Here is a 22,647-nt window from a genome sequence, read left to right as displayed (position 1 = left end):
TCAGAGTGACGTCAGAATGCGTGGATCAAAGCATCCACCGACAAGCTGTAGCAGACACACAAGTCACTTGTTCCTCGATTTTGCAGCAGGTGCAAGATACCCTGAATGTTCCCGTGTCAACCAGAACCATTTCCAGTTGTTTGGTCACACATGGTTTGCTAAGAAGACTGCAATTGTCCCCACAACATAGACAGCAACATTTAGTATGGTGCCGGACTAGAGTGACGTTGATGACAGAATGGCGAAATGTCGTGTTCTTAGATAAATCTCGCGTCTGTTTATGCAGTGATAGTCATTGCATATGTGTGTGGCATTGACAGATCTAATCCGGCAGTAACTGTAGAATGGGTACAGATGTGATATACCCCCCCATTTGGCGACATCCAATTTTTTGCACAAAATTGAAATATTTTTCTCGCCAATGAGGCGATAACTTTTTAAGCATGGCATCCCTGGCAAAATTAACCCGTGTTTCGCAACCCGAAGCAATCTTGTTCAAACTTGTTTACTTGGGTGATAGGTGTTGTTTCGTGCAATATACCTTACAGGAAAGCTTATTTTATGTTAGTTTTAATTCAGTAGTTGTGTTTTGAAGTAAAAACATTAGAAAATGCCAGTTTCTTCAAACTTGAACGTTAATTAAAAGTTAACTCCAACATGGTGTGTATTTGTAACATGTCATTGTCATATAATGAATTGTTTTAGACTGAGTGTGAGGATTTATACCATAAAAAGGTAAGTTCTTTATTTTAGAATTAAAAAAAAACTCTCACTTTCGAAATTCTTTGTTTTTACAAATCCTTGAGGGGTTCTTGTAGTTTTTTACTTTATTTTTACGGTATGTAAATTAATTTTACAAAAATAGTACGGTTATTTTGTTCTAAAAGTTAATTCTTATCGATGCCACGAATTATTTAGACATTCTATGAACGTGCCTCCTTTAGGTACTGAATTTTTGAAAATAAGTTGGCAGCATTTTATAAAAATATAAAGGTGTTATTTTATGTAAAATATAATAGGTATTTTGAAAGCATGTCTGGATAGCAAATAAATGTATGGTATTTTTGTATTGTTTATGTTTAGGATGGTTCTGTTGAGACATTTTTACTTTTCATACATCATACATTTAGTAACTAAGCGCTTTTTTGGCTGAAATAGTTATTGATTTTGGGGATGTTTTCCGCTTTAAACATCGCAATTTGAATAGCTTTGCTCTTTTTTAGCAGAGTATGAGAAAAGTTTTTGTTTGATGAAATGCATGTTGGAAAATAGCTTTTATTCATTGGTGAACTGTTATAGTAATTTGTCAATTTAAGCATTTTAAATACTTTCTAATAATTGTTCTTTGTGTACAAAAACTTTCTAGTTTCTGGTATTTTTGAAGCATATATTTGTGATGTTTTTTGTTGTTGTTTTATGTTGTTTTTATATATATTTAGTGATGTAAAATACCTGGGTATTTATTTTTAGGGGTAAATACCCAGGGTATATGCCCAGGTAAATACCCAAAATGGGTATTTACCCGGGTATTTATTTCAAAAAATTTATATTCAGCTAAAATACTTTTCTGTCTGTATTTTTCTATGTATATATATATATATAACCAACCATATGCCAACCATTGTGTGAAACAACTTAGCAATCTAATATGATATTCACATTAAATGTGTTGGATATGCTTAATCAATGTCCACATCTTTCTTTTTTGTTTTTCACTTTTCAAAGCAAAATTTAAAGTTTTACCAGTACAAATACAAAGTGAGTGACAAACTAACGCCTCCTAAATACTAAATGCCTATCTCGTTCTCCGTTTTAACATAGAGCAAAATGATCCCAGTAAGCATATTTTTGGTCTTCTGGCTACTGCCAACTATTGAAGGTCGAAAGCATCAGAAATTAAAAGCTGAGAAAACAATTGGTTAACTTCTAAATTTAAATTTTAAAATTAACTAATTAACGATTTGATTTGAATTGTTTGGATCCATCGTCATAGCAACACCATCCATGTAGTGCCGTCAGGTAGTAGCGTTGTTTGTGTACCGGCGGAGGATCACTTGTAAAGCAAATGTGATATGCATTTAGTATTTAGGACTCTTTGGACAAACTGATTACAACTCAAAGCCAAAACTAACTAGTAACATGATATTATGAAAAATCAACGAAAAGTTGTGCTAGTGCCATCTAAGTGACAAAATTAATCTTAAATCCCTTTGCTTTACCCCATAAAAAATTAAATTATCCTGCCATCCTATTTAAGTTTTAGAATAGTTCATTCTAAATTCTGACAGGTGTTTTTTGATAAGATTTCATTACGCCTTTAATTAAAGAAATTATAATACATAATTTTTTTTATTTTTAATTTTTCATTTACATGTTTTAAAAAGAAAATCATCACCTTTTGATACCACCTAAAGTTTTTTTTTTTTTTTTTTGGCAAAATGCGCGCAATTACTAGGGGATTTACCCTGCCTTAGGATAAATACCCAAAAAAATATTTACCTTCCCACCCGACATCACTAATTGCGTGTATTAAAAATAGTTCAAATAAATTTTCCATCATGAAGTACTGGGGAGCAAATGCAAATGAGCAAGGCAACAGAAAAAAAAATTTTTTTTTTTTGCTTATTAATGTGAAAACTGTTTCTATATTTGCCACGTTACCACTTAAACAGCAATAAAATAAATAAATAAATAACATCATAGTCTTAATAACTTCTCAGTAAATTCTTCCAAGCATCCCTCATGCTTCCTTTTTTTTTTCATTTTGGATATGACTAACCTAGATTGTGATTTTGAAATCCTGAAGTTCATCATTGAATTGCTTATACTTGTCCAATTATGACATTGAAAAGAAAGATTCTTTGGTTCACGATATGTTTCTTCCATAATTTCATCAAGTCTTCCAATAAAAAATATTATAAACTGTGTAATACATATGTATGTATCAGTTGTACCAATTATTTCATACTTAGATTTAAAAAAAAATTCAGACTCACTTTTTGCATTTTTTTGTAAAATACCCAGTTTTTGGGTATTTACCCAGGCCTTGGGTAAATACCCGGGTAAATACCCAAAAAATATTTACCTACCCACTGGGTATTTACCCGATCCACATCACTATATGTATTGTGTTCTGAAGTGCTTTGATCATGTTTTTTTAATCTGATTTTTACCTGTTGGCGCTAAATAAGCATTGCTAAGAACGATGTATGACATATGTCGTCATACATCGTTTTCTTGGCGACGGTTTCTTGGCGGCAACAGGAAAAAGTCGCCAAGGGCGGGGTATATCATATCAGTTCCGTAGAATGTCCCACTGCACGACAACGTGGCATAATGGTTTGGGGGAAAATTGTGTACAATTCCATATCACCTCTAGTTCGTATTCAGGGCACTATGACGGCCCAACGATACTTGGATAATGTGCTACGGCCGGTGGCAATCCCTTTACTTCAAGGGAATGCAATTTTTCAGCAGGATAGCATCTGACCACACAGTGCTTGCATCCGGCAACATGCTCTCCAAGGCACTGGACGCTGTTTGCAGACTCTGTCCCTACCTCGTTCAGAAAAAGAACTGTGGCAAATGGTTGAAAGGGAATGGAGAGCCATCCCTCTGGACACCATACACACCTTTTTTGACTCTATGCCTAGACATGTTTCTTTGTGTATCGTTGTCCGCGTTGGTCCTACAACCTACTGAGCCGTGGCTGCTCTCGCTCTGTATTCTGCCTATCATTTTGAAATTAAGATTTATTATTCCTTGCTTTCTCTGTCTTTTTTCCAAATTTCATCACTTTCTGACCACTCCTTCTTGGTGTTGCATTTTCAATGTCGAGCAGTGTACATCATATACTTAGCTCTCAAATAATAGTATTGTCCAGATCGTAACTTTTGGACATACATGAAACTTCCAACTTACTTTTTTTTTAAAATTGTTTACAAAATAAATAATATGTCTTTACTTTTGTCCTTCATGAAAAATGTTATTGAAAAATTATTCAGTTTGAAATGCATACCTTTTTTTTTGAAACACATGGAAATAATTTTTAAGAAATATTTTTTTATGGCACATTTGCTCAGTTACCATTTTGAATGTCCAAAAAATTGTGCCTTTTAGCAAAGAAAACATTTTTTAAAGGGCATTTGAAGAGCATTTTTTTTTCATAATTTCTATCAATTCATACAGTATTATAATTTTTACTCAAAAATATTTGAGTGAATTAAAATAAAAGTTATTTGGTGTTAAAACTTCAAAGTTTAGGCCTGTGTTTACTCCAACCTTTTGAAAACTATCCCGGTGAGTTCCGGCTCCACTATTATATGAAAATAATCTACAGTAGAATAACAAATTTAAAGGTTTTCCTAGAATAACAATAGCACCAGCATTACGTAGAAATTTGAATGTTGCGCTGGATTTACTTTTTCAGAGCCAAGACAAAAACTTGAAACTGTCATCCTTACCCAGCTTCTTTCAAATTTCTTTCTACAGAGTTACAATTAAAAAAAATGGTGAATTTGCCACCAAGAAGTTTCCACCCAAGGCAAGGACCTCCAGTTGGTCAATAATTTTCGGGGGACCCTAGGCCAGGCTTCCATCAGCCTACTGATAAAATCAGATCTCAACATAAAAACCTTTGTCAGATTATTTGGCAAAGGTAGGAAGTTACATAAACCTGAATACTAACAGAATGTCTGCAGAATCAAAACAGTTTGCCGAGTTAATACTACCCACTACAAGCCTGAAAAAAAGTTACTGCAATATCAAAAAGTGTACACCAACTTTGTCTAAACTTTCACAGGGACACGTCCTCCTCATCTCCTATTGCTAATACATCCTTGACATTGAGCATCTTAATATTATGAATTTCAAACTATTTTTTAACAAGTACAGTGGAAAGAAAGACAATCTACACTTTATTACACTGCTAGATTTATCAGCGCTCGCAATCATAATGGTCCTGGTCAGAGAAAACTGCTCCAAACCACCATGAAAAAGGATTCAGTAGCCATGGGCCAGAAGTCAATCAATCAAGAAATTTCACATTTATAGTTTCTGATCTTTACTTTTTTACAATAATTTTGCTTAATGAATTAATTTTTTCCTCAGAATTTTAAATTAAAACCAATAGCTAAATTATAAAGAGGTTGTGAATAATAAATTGAACAGCAAAATTTTAAGCACAAATATATTTCATTACATTTTGGGTTATGTGCACCAGTCAAAATCTTGGCAAGACCAGTTATTTTATTTAAAGATTTCCAACACTGTTTATTTATTCCAAAATTCCTAATTTACAACAAGACTTATCACACCATAGACCACAAAAGAGAAAATTCCTTTTAAAAACATTATTTGTTGCAGCTTGATAAGACAAACGTTATAAGATACAACTCTATTCTGAGTCAGACATTTCTAACAACACACATTCTCTCAACACATTTTACTAGGTACGTTTTAAAATCCTTGGAACGCCCATAAATTAATATAGGTTGCAAAAAATCTTCAGAAAGCATCTCTTTGTGTTTTCTGAACACTTTCCGAGGCAAACATTTGAGCATTTACTCTCTTAAATTGCAAAAAATTCTAAGAAAGCTCATATATTAATACAGAATGCAAAAATGCTGAACACAAAGCACTACCAAGGTGTTCATAACGAAACATAATGAAGCTGTGTCGAAATACCATACTTGATAAACGTGTTAAATAGAGAAAATAGTCACTCAGTAAATGCGTAAGCAAGATGTATATATACGCAAATGAAAATCCTGTACTAACTAGATAAGGAGCAATTGCATCTGACAAATAGAAAGGCCATGGTTCTTCTGTGGTCCAATTTACCAAGCCAGTTAATGAATACGTCTCAGCTAAATTAGACATTTTTCAGACCTAAGACATCTTAAAGAATGTGAGCCAACAACAATCTAGCGATAACAAAACTGTCTGCAAAAACAAACATTTCGATTTTATTTAATGTTCACATGATTGCCATTCCACAAAACATATCTTTCAGAAAGCCAAAGTTGATTTCATGATGGAGGGATACGAAAATAGACACTTGATTCAATGAGATACCTCCAGCTAGAGTCCCTCTCCAGCTGAAGAAGAGAAACAATTGGGAACTGAAAGTAACCAAGTTTTCATAAAGGGACTCTAACCAAGACGCTATCTGGCAAGAAAATCTAAATAGGAAACAATGGTGATTGCCCATTCTGCGGGTTAAACTTTTTAGCAAAGGAAAAAATATCATTAGTGTATTTTAACTTATTGAACGAAAAGGAAAAGCTCTCAAGCTGTTATATTTGTAGAAACTCTTGTTTAACCCATTCCGTGACCAGCCCGAAACCCCTTAAAGCTTATGCCGCAGATAACGAACGGAGTTGCTTTTTGCTAAGTTGTAGCAGCACTTATCTCCCCATTTTGCTATCGGGATTTTAATGTTGTTTTTGCTGTTGAGCTTGCATTCGAAAATTGCTTCGCTTTATTAGTTTTTAGGTACTTTTCTCCGCACGCACCCCACCTCTTAGCCGTAGGCCTTAGGTTCCACCGCCCGGGGGGTCCGCGTAGCGGGCCCCCCGCACGGCTGGGTGCGGCGGTCGATAGTCGTATCATGCTACGGACGCGCTTGGTGCTTATTGCGCCGGGGAAGGTCCCCGTGCTGGGCGTCAGCCCAGCTGGGAGTTTACCCCTTAATGTGTGGGTCTTGCTCACCGTGAGATACGGTATATCTCCCCGTACCTCGTTAGTGTGCCATGACCCCCTGAAAGGGAATGGGGTTAGACATAAACATACACTACTGCATGTGTATAAACTACTGCATTTTATAAACTACGGCATAAACATAAACTAGGACACCCCGTCCATGTGGAGAACAGATATCAATCTGTCTCGATTTCTTGGGTGTCCTCTCTGTAATAGAAAAAATGATTATTTGCTGTGGAAAAAGAAGAAAGATTATTAATTCATCTGCCGTAGTTGTGATACTCACCGATCATTTACATGTCTCGGCTTAAAATGAGTGATCACATGATATCTGCAATGGAAATTAAAGTAATTAAGTGGGATATTCGAGGGGGGGTCAGTGGGGGTGGAACGTAGCTTCCTTCATGACCTCGAGACTCCTTCATCATCTGGAAGCTTGTTACATCTTGCAATGCTCTGGGGTTTTTTTTTTTTTTTTTAACATTGAACAGTATATTACCACAATTAACAGGACATCACATTACAACAGTTAACAAAGACAATACATTACAACATTTATATTTTTGGTTATTTTTGAGTTTTGCTTTTTTTTTATTTATATATATATATATATTTTTTTTTAAAAAACCCCAGAGTTGCTTACCGTCTCGAGGTGAGGGACTCACCCTCATGATCGTTTGTGTCCATTTCGTCACGACATCCCCAGTTTGCCCCCTCAGGAGTACTCAGCTCTTGGGGTTGACTAGTGGGAGGGGATGGTAATAGGTAAGTTAAGCTATTAAAAGGTGGAGAGAGAATGCCTAGCGCGGGCCTTGAGGGAAGGGGCCCTCTCTCCAAGTCTTACTATTTATGTAAGTGTTGAAAAATATATTAAGGGGTAGCTATTTGAGCTGAGTTCCCCTTGTCCTTTTCCGGGTAAGGCTTTTGTCACCATCTGTAATGTTCCAAGAAGTCCGATTAGTGTGGGGCCCTTCCCCCGGCCCGTGGGGTATCCTGTAAGAGAAATGTTACATTTACCCCACATCGTAACTTCCTTTATCTTTTTTGTCTTTTATTTTACTATTTTTTTTTTTTAAGCTTCGTCTTTGCAACCGGAATTGGATATATGGGGACATGGCTTAGGATGTGATTTTACCCCTTACCCGGTGTCCTGAAGTACTTCTTCGTTTTCGAGTAGGAATTGCATAAGGTCTTTGATTTTCCGTCGTTGCTCTCTGTCCGAGAGAAATTGTTGTGCCCAGGTTTCGTCTTTTATTTGTGATCTTGGGATGTGGAAGCTCTGTGTGATCTCGCATTCATAGGCGTAATGATCCACGTCTCCCACCTCCCCGCATGTGCAATTCCCATTACCTTTAAAGTGAAAACGTTTCCGATATGTTTGAAAGGGGCCGTGACCTGTGATAAACTGTATTAGCTCTTTGTCTATTATATACCTATTAAAGCTTACCGTTGGGTAAAATAGCTTGATATCTTTTTCTGTTAAGTCATACTGGGCTTGCCACGCATTCTTGAGCTGAGACTTAAGCTGCTTTTTAAGGTAAGATTTGGGTAGGGGTAAATCGAGTGATATTTGCTCTTGGACGGTTGCTTCTTTGGCTAATTTATCTGCTAGCTCGTTGCCGGTATTATTATTATGGGCTTTTAGCCAAATTAATTTTATGTTACTTAGTTTATTTAGTTTGTCTTTAGTGCGTTTAATTTGGACGGTATTACTTTTATATTTTTGTATTGCTTTTATTGATGATTCGCTATCAGTCCAGATTATTGAGGTTTTATTGTTTTCCGAGTTAACTTTTATCCAGTCTATTGCTTGTTCGATTGCTGATAGCTCCGCCTGAAACACTGTATTTTGATTACTAAGCCTATTCTTTTGTTCAAAGATTAGTCTGTCGTTCTTGAAGCTAGCAAATGCGTTACCTACTCCTGATTCCGTCTTCGAGCCGTCGGTGAATACTTCATAGTTTAATTGATCTTTTACTTTTATAACATTGTTGAATTTTAGATTAAATATTGCAATAAAATACGAGGTTGCTAATATGTGCTGAAATATTCATTAAATTTACACAGTGAATAACGGGAAAGTAATAATCAATAGAGGATAGGGCGAAAAGCAATTATTTTTATAACACTAATTATTTTATTGATTTATTTTTCTTTTTGCTTTTATCTCAGTATATCATTTTTTTTCTTTTGATACACCCCCCAGCTGAAAGAGGAACAATAGAGACGGCATGGGAGAGGTCGAATCCCCAAGGTGGTGTCTTGTCGTCAACCCTTCCACATTATTTTCTTACAACAAAACAGTTTGAATCAGAAAGGAATTGCAAAGCAAGCTTTAGTCCTTGTATTTGGAAACATGTCTTCAGAAGAAAAAAAAAAAAAAGAAAATCTTGCTTGAAATCGAGTCAAATTGTTTTTCTTTTTTAAAACATACTTGGATGAATTTTAGTTAGTTTCATAAGATTATTTACTAATTAAGGCAAATTGATTATTGAAAAGAATCCAAATATTTTATTTCTATTTTGAAAATCTCATAAAAGAATGCAATTAAAACATTGAAGCTATTTTAAAACAATAAATAAAATCTGAAAAAGAAAGGGAGAAAGGGAATGTTTCGTTTCGTATGAGTAAAGCGAAAAGAACTCAAGATATTATCATTTTATTTGTACTGTAGTATATATATATATATATATATATATATATTTTTTTTTTTTTTTTTTTTTTTTTCATGGTAAACTATTACGCATAGTCAATGCGGTCGTCATAATTTTTGTTTGTGAAATTAAAAATATTCAAAACCGCATTACTAAAAATCCATCAAAGGGTGCTGTGAATATAAAAAGTTATAATTTAAGTTTGAAAATATTATCATTTAAAAATAAATAATCAAAATAAATAAATAAATAATAAAAAATAATAATGGTAAAAAAATTAAAAAAATCCGTAGTAAACACAATATAATTTAAAAAATCATACTCGTACAAAATTAAGATATGTAAGAGAATTTCAAAAAATATTATTGCGTAAAATAAATTATAAAATTTGAGGATTATGAAACATTTAATTAAGGATGCTTGTGTAAGACGGAGGATTTTTGATAAAAAGAAAAAAAATATTTCCGTTTCTTTGCTTTATTCAAGCATAGAAATATTGGTAAAATGAGTAAGGAAATAGTTTCACACTTGTTCATTATGAGTTCAAATGCCAAAATGCTAAGAAACAAGCTTCCACAAAAAGATAAAAATGTATTGCCTGAATATTTAAAGCATTATACGTGTCCCGTCCAAGAGTACTTGAAAGATTAATATCTTAGTAAAATAAAATAAATTACAACAACAGTTTCTTGAAATACTATAAGTTACATCCCTTTTGACTAAGGAAAAGAGCTTGATTACCGCTACCCTAAAAGCACCAGAACCCAACAGAGAAGCGCAACAGGGTTCTGCCCCTGGAAGGATCGCCGACACTCATTCGGCCGAAGCAAAAACTGCTAGAAACGCCGTGACGACACAGGTTCGTCGAAGGCAGTTAGGAACCATTTTCTTGCGACGAGCCTGAATCGGCCGGGGCAGTTTTAACACAAACTGCGCGGCCGATCCTGTATCGGCCGGGGCGAGGAATGGGTTAACAGTTAAACTTTCTGATAAATCTGAAATAGGCATCATAAGAAAACTTGTCTTGTCACTCATACTACTTACGATTATGCTAGTCATCCAAGTGTGACAGTGTGAGATACGAAAATATTTTGCAACGTAAACCACTCGGAAACTGACCCTGAGTAGTATATATTGCTTAATTACTAGCATCTGCTATGATACAAGTATATTCCAGCTACATTTTTAAAGGTAACTTGGTATTTATCTGCTCGAAAACTATTAGATCAATCACTGCAAATAAAAATATGCAATCTTCCTTTATAGAAATATACAATAACAGTGACAAAGGGACAGTAGACAACAGATTAAAGCTGAAATTAGAAATAGAATAAGATATGGAATGATTTTAGGCAGTAAAGAGTCAAAGAATGGATGTGCACCCTACTAGCAAAATTTCTTGCATCAACCTTGACAGATCTTGATATCATACTGACGGCGTCAATATTGACGTGTTTCATACTGCATAAAGCTTGCATAAAGATTAAAAAGCAATATTACAATAACAACACGTATGCAACATTGCATTCATCTTAAAATATCAATATTGTTATTACCTTACAATAACAACATTGCATACATGTTGACGCCGCCAAGATGATATTGATTTCATGCTGTCGCCGTCATGGTAATTAGTACACAATAGAACAGGTGGACCTTCGTTGATACTTGCGCATGCGCACAGTTCTTTCTACCCAGCGTCCCTCGCATTGCTAGCACATCGATTCAGTCGGTTCAGAGGAGTTGCACGTGGCGTTGCATTTTTTAGGCTTCGTTAAGTTGGTTGCTTAGTTATTAGTGTGGAATAGTACTGTTTTAGGAATAACTTATGAATAACTGATATTTGCATTTGTTTATTAATATAGTACTAAACAAGTCATATCGCAGACGATGTGCGATCAATGTTAAAAATGGCCGAAAATAACTTTTTTCGTCCCTAGACTTCGAAACAAAGGACATGAAGCCCAGAATTTCGTATTATCAGTTCAATCTCACGAGTAAGATTAATTTTATTCAATGGTTATTTATGTTATTCTTTAAGATAAATTCATATGTTTTGTCCATGGAATATTTTCAATGCTGACATCCATTTGAAAATGTACTTTATTGTATTTATTTATTTATTTATTATTTTGCTATCTTTACTCTTAAATGTGCTATAAAACCTTCCGCAATTATTCGTAACTAGGCATTTTATGTCTTTATAGTACAATTAGAAGCATGAATTTAAAAATAAGCAAGTATTACGCAAAACGAAGAAAGTTTCATTTTTTAAATTAAATTGCGAGTACTATTAATATCTTCGTATGAATTTCCGATCAGATGTCAGCTTTAAGAAAATATTCTTAGGCTAGAAAACTACCGTGAAGAATAACAAAAATAATTAAAGAATGAAATTTAATTCTCGAGTTTAAAGTGAAAATAATACAAATAAATAAATGGATAAAACACCTTGCAAACGTGCTTATTTCATACTGTCAGGCCCGTGTCCAGGATTTCATAAAGGGAGGGGTTTTTGCAGGCCTGTCAGTTCAAAATATTTTGTTTTGAAGGGGAGGGGCAAAGCGTTTGATCGATACATTTTATCTGAAAAAACAACAAAATATGTACAAAAATGCTTAAATTCGGTATACGCCCAAAATGTCGCGGCCAAAATGTAGCGGGCCAAAATGTCGCGGCCAAAATGTCGCCGTCCCAAAATGTCGCCGGTCCAAAATGTCGCTGGTCAAAAATGTCGCCGGCCCAAAATGTCGCCAGCCCAAAATGTCGCCAGTCCAAAATGTCGCCAGTCCAAAATGTCGCTGGTCAAAAATGTCGCCGGCCCAAAATGTCGCCAGTCCAAAATGTCGCCGGTCCAAAATGTCGTCGGTCCACAATGTCGCCGACCCAAAATGTCGCCGGTCCAAAATGTCGCCGGCCCAAAATTCGCTAGTTCAATTGGTACGAAAAATTTAAATGTACGTCGATGCTTTTCAGCATAAAAGTTGCGAAAGAATATTAATTGCCTTTCAAAGTAAGTTCCTTCAAAAATTCCAAACGTTTTCTCCTGTCTTAATTCGTAAACATCAGATTAATTCCAGAAAATTAATAGTTTTCAGAAAAACATACGTTTTTCTGAATTTTTTTTTAATATACAAGTGGAAGTGGTTTTTATAGCAATCCTATGAAATCTGCATTGGTTATACGTCCGTTAACCAATGCAGTTACTCTCCCCTTTCACTCCCGCGTCCCTCTCCCCTTTCACTGGAAAAATTCGAAATCACGGGCCAGGGTGGAAATAAAGTAGAAAAGTATCTTAATGAAATTTAATTTTCTCATAGATTTATTACCATCACCCTAAGAACTGTAAAAAAAAACAGCTGTACGTTTTCAGTAAGATATACGTTGGTTAAAGTAAGATCAAAACTGTTCTGAGACTTTTTCTGGAAATGAAACTGAAGAAGTTTAACAAGACTGCTCGAGACCTTCCTCTGAGAGGACATTTGTATGTCCTTTGCGACCGGGATTTAGGGACAGCAAAACAAATGTTTAACAGAGATGACAGATTATTGCCGTGGGAACTCCCATCTCATATGAGTAAAATTCTGAAATTACGTCGAAATGTTCACCGTCAAATTTTTTGAAATCAATGAAACCCATAACAGCTAAAACAGGTGTCTTTCACTCAGATTTTTTAAAAACGACTCTACGCGATGACAAATATTTTCAATTCTCAACATTCATGAAATTTATATATTCGATATAACATCAAAGACAATTTCTGAACAGCTACTTTATTGAAGGTTTTCAAGAGGATACTTTCATGCTTGCGAAGTAGCGCTTGTCAGCTGAATCACATTTTCCAATTTTAAATAGAAAAGAAAAAATTTCATAATGTAGGGTGAAATAACTGATATCAATGAGATTATTCAGATCAATTTTGACCTAGACTTATTTTTAAAATGAGTTTCAAAAAGTAATAGTTCCAATTCAATATAACTTGGTAATTCAGAAAGAAAAGAATATTGATAATAATAATAATAAACAAATAAGTTTTTCTCTCTCAGAAAAAATTGCTGTTTTAATTAGTGAATTTTTACTACGCAAATTGTATAAGAATGCAAACTCAGTTTTTATTTAACACCCACGCTAGTTAAAGTGCTACAAAAATGAGAGGAATACACGACTAATTTAGGTTTTATTGATATCTTGCTCAACTTCTCATATTTAAATTCAGTATATTTTTCACTGTTTATTTAATTACACTGACTCACGTAAACGATTACGAAACTCAACTTAGAACGAAAATAATGCTTGTTTTCGTTTAATTTCACTTGGATGCTACATTTTTGTATGAATCCTCGCATTACTTCTTGAGATATAGCAGTCACATAAAACGATAAAAATTATTCGGTGATCCATCCTTTTGGGATGACTGAAGCCAAAAATAAATGAGCAACTCGCCCTTTAAGATATATCCGTAGACCAAATTTTGTCTTAACCCATGTACAGTTGACCCTCATTTTATGCGGGGGTTATGTTCCACGGAAATGCTGCGTAAATCGAAACCGCGTAAATTGAGACCTAATATTAGTGTCAAAATAGGGATTAGGTTCCGTAGATAAAAAAAAATACTTCATTTTAGTGATGACTAATTGTATTGTATAATAAGTTTAATGTGTACTTATATCGATTTTTATGCATAATATGCATAAAGAAAACAAACTAATTTCGTGTTCTGTTGATGAAGAAGAGCTGGCTATGATAGTCTTTTGGTAGTCATTAAGAATTTTTCTCTAATTCTTTGCAGAGCATTAACGCATCCATGATCACTTGCGTCATTTCCTTGATAGAATCTTCCTTCACTAACAAATCAGAAAGATCATTTCTATTGTCTACGAATGGTTCAAAATTTTCAATGTGAGCGTTTTTGGTTGTCGGAGTCGGTATCCTCGTTGGTTTTGACCTCCTTTGTCACTCCTAAAAGCTCTTCTTCCAGTGAATTCTGAACTGTGTGAGTTTAATCACTTTACTTCTGATGGAAAAAGCTCTGGAACCAATCGCATAAAATGTCTTCAAGGACCCAAGTTTGATTATTAGCACGCCAAAATGCAATTAGTTACGTGTAATCTTTAGGAGCTTGGGTTTTGAAAGAGAGGAAAATGTTACCCGTTTGCATTGCCGCATCTGCGTAAAACCGAAACTCATCTGCGTAAATTAAAATAAAGGTGTCAAATCTTCAACCGCGTATAATCGAAACCGCGTAAAATAAACCCGCTTAAAACGAGGGTCTACTGTATTATTTTTTGAGATATATCAGTCACAGATAATAAAAAAGAAAGGAAAAAAAAACAACATTCGATTGCTCCACCCTCTGGTGTTGTTGGCCCCAAAATCTGTCCCACTGCTGCTTCCTAACATTTTATTTGATTCCGTTCATCATTTTTTGAGCAATGACAGTCACGCATATCGATGAAAACGTTCAGTTACTCCACTATCTTGAACGAATTGACGCAAAAAACCACGCAGCCCTAAATCATATATGGGTACTTGCAGGTATCGTTTGAATTCTTACTACAAGTTTTGACGTAGAATGGCCCCAAAAAATCGATCACATACAAACGCACACTATTCTTGAAGAAAAGTTTAAAATAATTTAGCGAACGTCAGAACTGAACGACGTCAGAACATTTTACAGTTGGTACATAGCGAGTTACAAGTAATAAGATAACGTAACGCTTGTATTAAGAAATAAGATAACGTAACGCTTGTATTCTTTTTGTTTGCTGAAAAACAGCCGAGAGTTGCGAATCAAAACGGAATAATCTTTTTAGAATTTATCAAGAAACTCAGTCCAGTCCCATTTTTAACGGAGACATTCATTAAAGGCAGTAATCATTTATTCTGCAAATTTTGTGTTAAACAGCATTTTTGTACATTTGCATTTTTCTTACCAACTGAATGAGCGAATTTTGGATCTACGACATTTTGGACAGGCGACATTTTGACCCGGCGACATTTTGGACGGGCGACATTTTGGGCCGGCGACATTTTGGACCGGCGACATTTTGGACTGGCGACATTTTGGGCCGGCGACATTGTGGACCGGCGACATTTTGGACTGGCGACATTTTGGGCCGGCGACATTTTGGGCCCGCGACATTTTGGACCGGCGACATTTTGGCCGCGACATTTTGTCCCGCGACATTTCGGTGACGACATTTTGACCCCAAACCCTTAAATTCATCATGTTTGCAAGGATGTGCCAGTTGCGACAAACTGCTCCAAAAGACTGCTAAATGAACTTTTCTGCTCCAAAATCGGACAAACTTGCGCCAAAAGTGCGATTTTGCATTTAACGTTGCAGTTCCTTCAACATATTTGGCAGTTTTTTCAGATTATCATCAAGTTTAGGCATTTGGAGCTTGTTTTTACGATTTTTTTTTATATAGCCCTGAGTTTTTGCGCATTTCAAAATCCGATTGCATTCGCTTTTGAAAAATTCAATCGTTTTAAATTATTATGTGATCGTTTCCTTTGAGTTGAAAAATTTTGCATTGCCCATTATTTTCAACCATTCTTATCTTTTGTTTTCAGAAGAGGACTTGTAAGTTCGTCTTCTTGCCACGCCCACTCAAAAATGTCAAATCTAGTTGCATCCGAATTGATCTAAGCAAATGCCATGTGTAAAAATTAATATTGTTCTTGGGTTTCTTAAGATTTTAGGACAGAAAATTGATCCCTAATTTTGGTTGGAGACACATAAGATAGCAAAATTCGGGGTTATTCTAATGCTCTGGCGATGAAAATGCAGACATTTAAAGTTTCTGAGACTCAAGCATTACTTTCCATATTCTGAGCCTGCCTCAAAATTTTTATTTTTATTTTTTCACATGTCTTTTAAAATTCCTTTTCTTATGACATCATTTCTCAAAAGCATTTTTTTTTTCATTGTAATTTCATTATTAATTTTGTGATTAAATATCAAATAGTTAAAAATGAAAGGTTTTAATGGTTTCCTTTGCTTGATCTTCAGATTTGTTAATCAAGTAGTTCAGTATGTAACATATATGACTATGTGTATAAGGTCAAATGTTAGTAAATAACTTACAGGTACTAAAAAAAAAAAGATTAATAAATAGCTCTTTAAAGCTCACTTGTAATTTGTTGAGGTAAAGTTTTTAAATTTAACTATTCTTTTTTGCTTTTCTTTTTTTTTTTTATTAGCCTTTTTGAATATGTTTTTGAGTTTTATGTATATATTATCTTGTGTCTTTTACATATATGTATGAACTACATAAAGGCAAACAAAATTTAAAAATAGATATCAAACACCAAAACTTAAATGTGAACAAAAGCAGTGATGTATTAAGCAATGTAAATATGTGAACTAAATTTAAATCAGTGTTAGAAAAAAGTAGAGCAGGACATGGCTTGTTTTTTGTGAAAAATATTAGACAAAAAAGAAAATAAATAAATAAATAAATATGAAATAAAAATAAACAAATAAATAAATGTAATTAAAAGAGCTTCAATTAGTAGTTGGAGTGTTGGAGTTACGGTTTTTTGCATCCTTAATCTCCTTTTTTATAATTTTATCATTGTCACACATGTTTCTGTGCATGGAATATACATAGTTGCTACAAATTGATGCAAAATTTAACTTTTCGCTGCTGCAAGCTGCTCCAAATTTGCAATTTTACTGCTCCAGGCTGCTTCAAATTCACCGTTTTACTTCTCCAAATTCACCATTTTTCCTGCTCCTAAAATTGCTCTAAAAGCGAGTTTAAGACGGCACATCCCTGTGTTTGTAAAATCCAGGGAGAGGGGTAGCAATTGACCCCCCTGATCTCCCAAATGACAGGCTTGCTTTTGGCTTCAATTATTTTCATTCTTAGTTGCATTGTCAGGAAAACACACTTCAGTGAGCAAATAATTCTTCACTGTTTAAGGTCACAATGAGGGGTTTAGCAGTTTGGAGGGGAGGGGGGAGGGTTCAAATTCAGAGAAGATTAGGTTTTAAGTAATATACTACCTATTCTATTAATGTATTTTACACACAGCAGAACCTCGTTTAGCCAGCGCCTGTTTATCCGGATCAAATTTGTAGAAAAATTATATTTACGTAAATAATCATTTAAAATTATGATTTCAAGAACAGAAGGTTTATATGCGCCAAATACTCGGTTTCATTTCAATTAAGCATGCTACTGCAAAGGACGTACAATAAAGTATAGTACTAATTTAGCAAACAATATGATATACTTTGGATGTGAGCCCAATACTATTGCAGCTGAATTATAACTGATGAAGTAATTGAGAAAAAATTGTATGATATAGTTTTGTTAGAAAGCATTGTTTTTTGGTGCAATGAAAGATAAGTCTGCATATTTAAGAATATTATTGATTATTATTAGGATTTTCGTTTATTAGGATTGCCTTTGGTCCTATCTAGTCCGGATAAATGAGGTTGTATTGTACATGTAAGGATCGTTATGAACCCCACCTCCCAGAAGGAAATTTCTGGTTGGGCAAGAAAACCTCAGTATTTATCCATTTTACTGCTTGTTTAGATTCAAACCTATTATCTGTTTACAGTGCAATACATTGCAACAAGTACTGAGAAAAATTCACAAACTCTTTTATAACATATATTTTCAGGTTTTAATATTGTAAGATAATGCTTAGCAAACTAAATAGGAAGAGTTTTGATGCAGATGTAAATTATATTAACAAACGCAATTACTATGCATCTACAGAGCGACAACAGTTATCGCTTTTTGTGAAACGCCCCAGATCAAAACCCCTTATGAGAAGCAATATTAAACAAAGTATTGACAGCCCATTCAACTGTTCCTCCATTTCTGTTTTTCCAAAGTATGATTTTAGTTGATTAAGAGAAGAAAGTGTCGTAAGTTACCAGGCAACTTCAAAGATAATGCTTTTTAAAAAAAGTTCTGTACACAAATTTGAACATTAAAGCTAATTTTAAGTCAAATATGCACAATTCTTCATTTATTTTTTTATTTTTTCTCTAATGGGAGGGGTTTAACCCCTAAAACCCTCCCCTTGGACACGGCTCTGCATACTGTCATGTCAATGTATGCTGACATTTTCCTGTCATATCAATACGTATGCAATATTACAAAAGCAAGATCATCTTGCCTAGACCTTGACTTCATGCTATCATGACAACATCTTGATATTAGCCTGTCATATCAATACGTATGCAAGATTACAAAAGCAAGATCATCTTGCCTAGACCTTGATTTCATGCTGTCATGACAACATCTTGATATTATCCTGTCATATCAATACGTATGCTAGATTACAAAAGCAAGATCATCTTGCCTAGACCTTGATTTCATGCTGTCATGACAACATCTTGATATTATCCTGTCATATCAATACGTATGCAATATTACAAAAGCAGCATACCTTGATATTTTCCTGATATTATGCTGCATACACCTTGTCAGTCAATATTGTGGCAGCCTGCTGACAGCATAAATGGAGTAACATAACAATATTGAGGCAGCATTAATGCAAGATGATTTTTCTTGCATGTCAACCTTTATGCAATGCTGAGGCAAGATATTTTGCTTACTGGGCAACAATACCAATACTACAAATCAAAATAGGAAAAATAGCATGGGCGGATTTATATGGGGGGGGGGGCAGAGGGGGGGCAATGCCCCCCCCCCAATTTTGTGAGGACTTTATGTAGTAACAACACATCTTCCAAAAATTTAAAAAAAAATTTTTTTTTTTTTGAATAGTTCAGAAGGGCATGGGTGGATTTATAGGGAGGAGGGGTCATAGAGGGCAATGACCCCCAGTTTTGGTAGGACTTTATATAGTAACAACACATCTTCCAAAATCTTAAAACAAAAAAATCATGACTTTTTCTTTTTTGAATAGTTCAATGAAAATGAAGAGAAAAGCAAATGAATGTCCTTTTCTGATGGGAGAAAAGAAAAGGGGGGAAAAACGAACATTAAATACAAATAGTACAGCTGTCACTGGGGTGCTGAAAATGTGTCTAAATTCACTATTTTGACTGGAAACCATTTGGGCAAGTATACGAATGAAAATATAGGCTAAACGAGCTATACATTAAGCTGTAACACTTATAATAATTGACGATTATTTTAACAAATTAGAACCTAAAGCAAAGGGGAAAAAACTCCCCCCCCATTCGCGCTAACAGAACGATCTACTCGTTATGATTTGTGTCCACATTTCAAGTATATTTGTGCATAATTGGTTTTTTTGAGAAATTCTAAAAAACATAGTTTTTTTTCCCTTCTTTCTCTCTCTCTCTTTGAAGAGAGAGAGAGAAAATGAATACTACAGCAAACTGAATAAATTTCAGTTATCTGAGTATTCTGATTAAATGAATCTTTTTACTTAGAGGGAGAGTACAGTTTTACTTTATAAATACTGTTTAAAAAATAAGGTAAGTCATAATCATCTAAGTCTAAGTGAGTCAGTCTTTGTCATTATTGAAATCTAAATAATTGAGTCATCAAAATTTTTGCAAAAAAATACTGAAATTTTATAGAAGTCTATAAAAATCTAACAAAGATTGGAAAAATCGTAAAAATCCTTTAACCGTAAAAACTGACGAATTTTCGTAAAAATTACAAAAAATCAAGCAAAAATTTGCAGGTAAGAGTGAATTACAAACAGGGTCGAATTTGCCTATAAGATAAACAAGCTATTGTTTAGGGCCCTTGCTTTGAAGTGGGTCCCTAACTCCCAAAAAAAAATTCATGATTCGTTTGTTAAAAAATGGAAATTGCTTGAAAAAACTAATTTTATTTTTAAGAGCTTGAAAACCTTGAATATTTGGAAACGTGTGGCTACAAACCTTAAATGTAAAAATTTCTAACAAATGGTTGAGGGGGAGGAATGCCAAAAATATGTCAAATTCAGCTCCTTGCCACAGTCTCTATTAAAAATGTAAAAATCATGGTTCTCACGTTTGTAACATATTATTTGAAATAAATTTTTGTGACTCACATGTTTCATATCTTGTTATTTATTCAATCCCGAATGCAGTATTTTGGAAATTCTTTTGTATTGATTGCTTTTATCTTACTTCTTCTGCATATTGTCTATCTGTTTATCACGGAAAAAACTATACACTACTTCTATTTCTTTTCGTTTTCTGCCCCACTTGCAACTGAAGAAAAGTTGTTGTCATAAGAAATCTATGATTTCTTTTTTCTTTTAAATTTAAAATGGCTATTTCTCACAAAGTTAGAACAGGTCTGTAAAAGTTTACAATCAAGTACGAAAATATCAGAGACTGGAAAGTACAAATGAAGTGCGTTAAATAATTTTATTTATTCTAGAGTCCTTGAAAATAATTAGATAAATCTTTGAAAATCCTAAGCAAGGTGGGCTCCAATTACTTCTACTGCATATTGTTAATTTGTCTAGCCAAAGAAAAAAATGATACACTACCTTTATTCCTTTTCGTTTTCTGCACTACTTATAATTAAAAAAAGGATGTTGTAATGAGAAATCTATAGTTATTTTTTCTTTCAAACTTAAAATAGCTGTTTCTTACAAAGTTAGAACAATACTGTATAACTGTATGATCTAGTTATCAATTTCTGTGTCTATCCAATAACCTTTATAAGGCTTCAAAATGCAGAATTTTATATCCATTTTACAAAATTTTCTCCGGGGGAGAAACCCCCAGCCCCCTAAAATTGGAGATATTCTATTTCCCACTTAAAAGGGAGCTCCGCGTCACTCTCTTGATATCAGCTCCCTCTCTTAAGGTCAATTCAAAAAGGACAGCATGAAAACACACATTAATGAAAACGACACACAAAAAAGGAAACATGGACTTCTGCATCATAGGAAACACACAAAAACATGGGAGTGGGGGGGGGGGGGCAATAAAAAAGTTGCTAAAAAATAAATAAATAAAAAAAAATCCTGCCCCCCCAGGAACTCAGTCCTAAATCCGCCTATGAAAAATAGAAAAAGAAAACAAATAAACCTACGATTTACGAATAGTTGGTGCATTAAGAATAACCAAATCTTCCCAAACCAAACGCAAAAATATGAAAACAAGGCATGAATATCACTAAAAACAAGTAAAAATGTAATGATTAATTGCTAGCTTCATGCCATAGCAGACAAGCTGGTTTCATTTTTATCCTACTTCAATCTTACTCCGAGGATTGAATTCATTTATTCAAAAAGTGGTGTTTCGTTTAAGAGCTCTGTTTGTGTCACCGTGGTTTGTTGTGTTGTGTATTGTGCTGAAATCTAAAGGTTCTTAATAAGAGTTTAGTAAGACCTCATATGGAGTATGCTGTTCAGCTTTGGTCTCCTTATCTCAGGAAAGATAGTTCAGTATTGGAAAGAGTTCAAAGAATGGTTACTAGACTTGTAAGGGGACTTTCAGCTAATTTAGACTATGATAACAGACTTATTATATCGCGCAAACGATCATTCCGATTTAAAATTTCTGCTTCCCTTAGGCTTAGCAGTGTGCTTTTTAATTTTCCCCGGTCATTTTACAACTTTTTTTTTGAAATTTGAAGGAAATGAATGAACTCTATTGGTGTTTTTCGCGGGCTTTCGAATGGGACCTGAATCAAAGAAGTCAGATAATTATTTCGGGTAGGAAAGAGCCATTTAATGCCATTTTCGGCTCCTAAAATTAAAATTCGAACGGTTCGGTTCTTTTTGGCGTTCGAAAACACCTCCTACGTTTCTTCTCAGGTATCCAAGTACCTCACTGACAAATTTGGTTGAGATCCAACGTAAACTGTGGATTTGTATAAGGAACATATAAACACACACACACACATATATATATATATATATCTATATCTATCTATCTATCTATCTATCTATCTATCTATCTATCTATATATATATATATATATATATATATATATATATATATATATATATATATATATATATATAGACACACATACACTGGTGTGCAAAAATTAAGGACGAAGTCGAAAAATTAGCATATCAGCTGAACGAAGAGGCAGAGCGGACAGAAAGATCAATCAGGAGATTAAGTAAGGTGATGTATGGTAGCACATGCGCAGATATGCAGGCAGACGTAATGGGGGAGTGTCTGAGTAGTATAAAGCATGTTGTCGGTGTAAGATCAGTATTTCTGGCAAAGAGATTGCACGCCGTATAGCAGTTCAAATCACTCCGAGTTGCTGCCTCAGCGAGAAATGGCGAATAATCAATCTGTTAGACGACATCTGGATGCTTTTACCCGAGGTCGAATCATTGGGAAGTTGGAGGAAGGCCGCAG

At 34.4% G+C, this 22,647-nt stretch overlaps 1 protein-coding gene across 2 annotated transcripts in view; it reads right to left on the bottom strand.

Annotated features, from left to right (window-relative positions):
* The window catches only part of LOC129234651 (neuropathy target esterase sws-like), a 124,245-nt gene extending 118,286 nt beyond the window's left edge, over positions 1-5,959 (bottom strand). Inside the window, exon 1 of one of the 2 annotated variants that reach the window (XM_054868691.1) lies at positions 5,779-5,959. In XM_054868691.1, the coding sequence (XP_054724666.1) occupies positions 5,779-5,880 (102 nt within the window). In that variant the 5' untranslated portion in view covers positions 5,881-5,959. The remainder of the gene's footprint in view (positions 1-5,778) is intronic. The other variant, XM_054868690.1, reaches the window with a different exon arrangement.
* Between the last annotated feature and the right edge of the window lie 16,688 nt (positions 5,960-22,647).

Source organism: Uloborus diversus, chromosome 1, assembly GCF_026930045.1.
Source record: "Uloborus diversus isolate 005 chromosome 1, Udiv.v.3.1, whole genome shotgun sequence".
In the NCBI taxonomy this organism is placed as follows: Eukaryota; Metazoa; Arthropoda; class Arachnida; order Araneae; family Uloboridae; genus Uloborus; species Uloborus diversus.
The sequence above is the reverse complement of the archived record's forward strand: the minus strand, read 5'-3'. Positions and strand labels throughout refer to the sequence as shown.